This window comes from Mus caroli, chromosome 10, assembly GCF_900094665.2.
Source record: "Mus caroli chromosome 10, CAROLI_EIJ_v1.1, whole genome shotgun sequence".
NCBI lineage: Eukaryota > Metazoa > Chordata > Mammalia > Rodentia > Muridae > Mus > Mus caroli.
Window position 1 is genome coordinate 89,087,883 of NC_034579.1, and position 4,665 is coordinate 89,092,547.

The 4,665-nt window shown below is 43.4% G+C and overlaps 1 protein-coding gene across 4 annotated transcripts in view; it reads right to left on the minus strand.

The window, feature by feature from the left end:
• Positions 1-991: 991 nt before the first annotated feature.
• Positions 992-4,665, minus strand: part of Socs2 (suppressor of cytokine signaling 2) — a 31,078-nt gene continuing 27,404 nt past the window's right edge. For all 4 annotated transcript variants that reach the window (XM_029482944.1, XM_029482946.1, XM_029482942.1 and 1 more), the window contains exons 4-5: positions 2,066-2,218; positions 992-1,588 (exon numbers count right to left, since the gene is read on the minus strand). In XM_029482944.1, coding sequence (XP_029338804.1) covers positions 1,529-1,588; positions 2,066-2,218 — 213 coding nt within the window. In that variant the 3' untranslated portion in view covers positions 992-1,528. The remainder of the gene's footprint in view (positions 1,589-2,065; positions 2,219-4,665) is intronic.

A 4,665-nucleotide genomic window follows, 5' to 3' on the forward strand; every position in this document is an offset into this window, starting at 1 on the left:
GAGGGTGTTCCCAGAAAGGCTCAACTGAGTGGGGAAGACCCACCCCACCCCCCAAATTGTGGATGCCATCAACCCCTGGACTATGGCCCTAGACTGAACAAAGAGGAGAAGATGAGTGGAACCCCAGCGTTCACCTCCCTCTGCTTCCTACATGAAGCTGCTGCGAGATTCCTCCACTCCCACCCCACCCCATCCCCACCCCACTCCACAAACTGTTCTCTCTAATCATGAGACAAACCCTCCCTTCCTTAAGTTGCTTTTGCTGGGCATTTGAGCATAGCTCAGAGAAAGGAAGCAATGTAAGAATCAAGAGCCATCTTGGGCCAGGAGTGCAAGGGCAATGTCCTGTGAGTAAGGAGACAGGACAAGAGGGAACAGCTTTTACCTTGACCCAGATGAATGCAAGCACCTTTGTCTTTGTACCTGTCATTACTTTAAAAATGTGTCTGATCTTTTTCTTCCCTATCTCGGATTGAGCCTTGGATTTCACACGGGCTAGGTAAGAACACAAGGCTCCATGCCAGCCCTTTTCACACTTTTTATTTTGAGACATGGTCTCACTAAGCTGTCCAGCCTGGATTTGAACTCACTCTGCAGCCCGGGCAAGCCTTGTGACCCTTGCCAACTTGTAACACTCCTGACTCCTCTTCCCAAGTAACTGGCATCATAGCCCCATGCCAGCACACCCAGCTGATGGCATCACAGCCCCGTGCCAGCACACCCAGCTGAGACTGCTTTTAATTATAGTCACTATAGCTAATTTTGATATGTGATCATTTGAGAACTTTCAAGCATATAAATATTAGATTGGACAAATCCTTTTGCTGTTGTTCTAGAGGATAAAAATGCAGATCACTGGCATATTGAATTTTTAAAGGGGCAATGCCTTCTTTCATGTACACCTACACCCTATCCATGCAAGGACAGTATTATCACATTTCCATCTGTCTTGGAACAACAGTGACCGAAATCCAATTTTAGATTTTTTTTTAGAATCTTCCAGTTCAGAAGAACAGAAAGAAAAGGAAGTGTTTGGAAATTGAGCCTTGAACAGGTAAGGTCTCCTGAGCTGTTTGAGCCAAGCCTGGGTGCAGGTGTTCAGTGAGGCATTCTTCTCCCACCATGCCACAAAGTAACTGAAGCTTTTGCAGCCAACGGAACCTCATCAGGAAACAGTACCACACTCCAGTGGAGAGATGCCAAACTGAAACTATGTGTATTACATTCACAAGGGTGCTGGGTGCTCTCTGTGCTTTTGCTTGGCAAACCAAACCAACATTTGTTCTCCATATTTCATTGATGTGAGATCAGTAGATCCTGGTGAGAAATTTCCCAGATGTAGTTTCTCCTATGACACCCGTCAATCATCTCAGCAAGCATGGGATCCCGAGCTTGGTTTTAACTTAGGTTAAAGCAATCATCAAGGGGCAGGCAGCCTCTCTTCTGGTCTTGCCTGTGGAGCTTGCCCAGAGTCTGATGGGTTTGATTGCATGTCCTAAGACTGTTCCATGCAGTTCCTGGGAGCCCTTTAAATTGTCAAGCAATTGCCACAGACGATGCTGTGTTGGAAAAAATATCTTGAGTCTCTCTGTAAAAAAGAACGCAATGAAATGAGCTTAATGAACAGAAATTTGATGCCTCCTCCTCCTCTTCTCCTATTCTTTTCTTTTCCTTCTTCTTTCCTCTCCACTTTCTCTTTCTTTACAAATGGGTTTCTTTTAAATATATATATATAACTGGTTTTTATTTTATGTGCACTGGTGTTTTGCCTATGTGAGGGTGTATGTCTATGTGAGGCTGTCAGATCCCCTGGAACTGGATTTACAGACAGGTGTGGGCTGTCACGTGAGCGTTGGGAATTAAGCCTGGTCCTCTGAAAGAGCAGCCAGTGCTCTTGACTGCTGAACCGTCTTTCCAGCCCCTCCAATGGCTCTTTTTTAATAAAGCAAATAAGACGCTCAGAAGGATAAGTAGTTTCCTGATTATGTAACTCGAATCTAATGTAGCAACTAAATTCCTTTCAGGAAACTGGACGAAGTCCCATGTAATAACAACATCCCGTTACCAGTGTCAAGATGGAATGTGGCGAGGTGGGAAGGAAATATGTTCGAAATCGAGAGCTGTGATGTCCGGCCGGTGACTCACAGAGCAGCCTGGGCTCTGCTTGTGAAAGGCTGACTTGGGGCGGGTCACCTAACATTTCTGAGCCTTGGTTTTCCTAAATGGAAACAGAAACAACAACAGTGAGTATGCTGGAAGATCAAACAACGACCCCCGACCCCCGAGAAAATGTCAGCATCGCCCGGCATGGCTGCCACAGGATAGCGTCTTAAGCTGCAGTCTGCTGACATTCAAATGTCTGCGTTTCGAGCTATTTTTGTTAGCAATGACGTCCTAAAAATAGGACACACTGTTTATTTGCATAGCTTGGGAGAAGAGCTATGACTCGGGTCTTCGACCGAGTAGATTCAGTGGTGGAGAACCAAAGAGCCTGGCGAGTGCCTCTTGGTTCAGACCACATCCTGGACCTCACTCCAGCGAAGTTTGAACACCCATGGAAAACAAGCCCCTCCAATGCGACCAGCCAGGCCCTTGAGAGACTCCCTTCAGGAGAAGCTAGTCTTAGACGTTTCCTGTTTCAATGAGAGGACTGGCTGACACCCTGGCTATGAGTAGTATGGGCCTCCAGATTTCATGGGCTCCTCTTCTCACTGCCACCGCTGCTCACACCTTATTAGGGAAGCCTGTTCCTAGTTCCCAGATTAAAGATTTGGTGGGGACCTATGCTGTCCTGGGGACTGAGCATCTATCAGAGATGCCCATTTCCTGAAATAATCCCTCCACAATCTCTTACAGGCCTATCAGCTATCCTGAGACTCTAGTTAGGAATAGATTCATGGGCATGACTAGTAGACAATCAGAAACGCCCATAGTTACTCAAGATATAGAGTAACTTCCCAAATTTGATTTTTCATTTTCATGTTTTCTTCATGTCAATAACTTATATATCTCACATGATTTTACATATTAACAAATGGTGTGTGTGTGTGCATGTGCTTGCACGCACACACATGCATAGATGTGCTAGCAGTATTCTTATCATTCTTTCTTATTGCATCCCTAGATTTATAAGTTGTCCTGTAAGTGTCTCAGTCCACAGTCACACACTCATGTGACTAGAAAGCCACATGCTAATTAGGTCATCAGCAATGTGAGGTTTCTAATTTTTCAAAGATTTAAATTTTTATTACATATTTTAAATTTTTGTTGTCAACTTTTAAATTTTCCATGACAATTAACAGAAGAAGGAATGAGAGTTAGTAATAGTAATAATAATAACAATAATAATAATAATAAAGTTAATACGGGGGGCCCAGAGCAAGCAGGGCCGGAGCAAAAGGGAGAAGGGAAGGGAAAAAATGTTAATGAATAAAGATACTTTATAATGTACCAAGAATGGGTATCCATGTTCATTTTTTTTAACCCTGCATGTATACAAAACAGTAAATGGAAGCTCAGATTCAAAAGTTTGCGGGGAACTTACAATAAAACTGTTCACCCTGTTTCTTTAAATCCAGACTCCTCGAGTGAACTCTTAGAACCATTTAAGAGTTCAGCAAGGTACCTAGATAAAAATTAATATCACCAAATTAACAGTGATCTCATGTACATACAGATAACTAAGGGTATAACTTTTTAAAAGTGTCCATTAATAATAGCAGTAAAACTGTGGGGAATTCGCAGACAGGCATAACAAAGGGTGACTGAGACGGAGTCAAGTTAGATCGACCCACAACACAGAGAGGTAAAGGAAAAGACACAACGTGGGCAATACTTTCAAGTAAATATAACCGCATTGCAACTACAGCTAAGATCTACAGTTTTCCCTGTGGTATCTGGCAAGTTAGTTCTTACATTCATACTAAAGAATCAAGAACCAGAAATCACTAAGATAACAGAAAGGCACCTGGCCACCCTAGACCAGAAGGCTTATCCTAAAGCTATGGCATTGGCTAACCCAGCACAGGGAACCGTGAAGGGCATGACAAGCACATGCCCGTGGAAAAAGCCAGCAGGGAAAACACAAGGCTGTTCAGTGAATCATACTAGGTCAGGCGCTTCTCCATGTGGAAAGAAAAGAGAAAAAGAAATCCATATTCTACATATTCACAGAATGATTGTCGGACCTCACGGTAAGCAAAGAATGATATTGCTAAATCAGGCCAGAGTGGGAATTGACATGGAAGCCACCACTGTAAAGCATGAAGACAGTGTAAATTAAGAAAATTTCTAATAAAAATTTTTTTTTTAAAAAAGCATGAAGACAGTGCTGTGGTGAAGTTTAGGGGCACAGTGCTGAAAATGGGCAGTGCCAGCACGTGCAACTTCTACTAACCCATAAAAGCGTTATTATCCTGAATATATAAAGTCTCCTGAATCAATAAAAAAAAAAAGCCAAGAGAATGAGCACAAGCTAAGAGCAATGAATTCTCAGAAAATACAATCTAGCCACGCCTTTAATCCCAGCACTTGGGAGGAAGAGGCAGGCGGATCCAGACTAGCCTGGTCTACAGAGTGGTTTCCAGGACAACCAGGACTACACAGAGAAACCCTGGGGGGAGAGAGAGAGAGAGAGAGAGAGAGAGAGAGAGAGAGAGAGAGAGA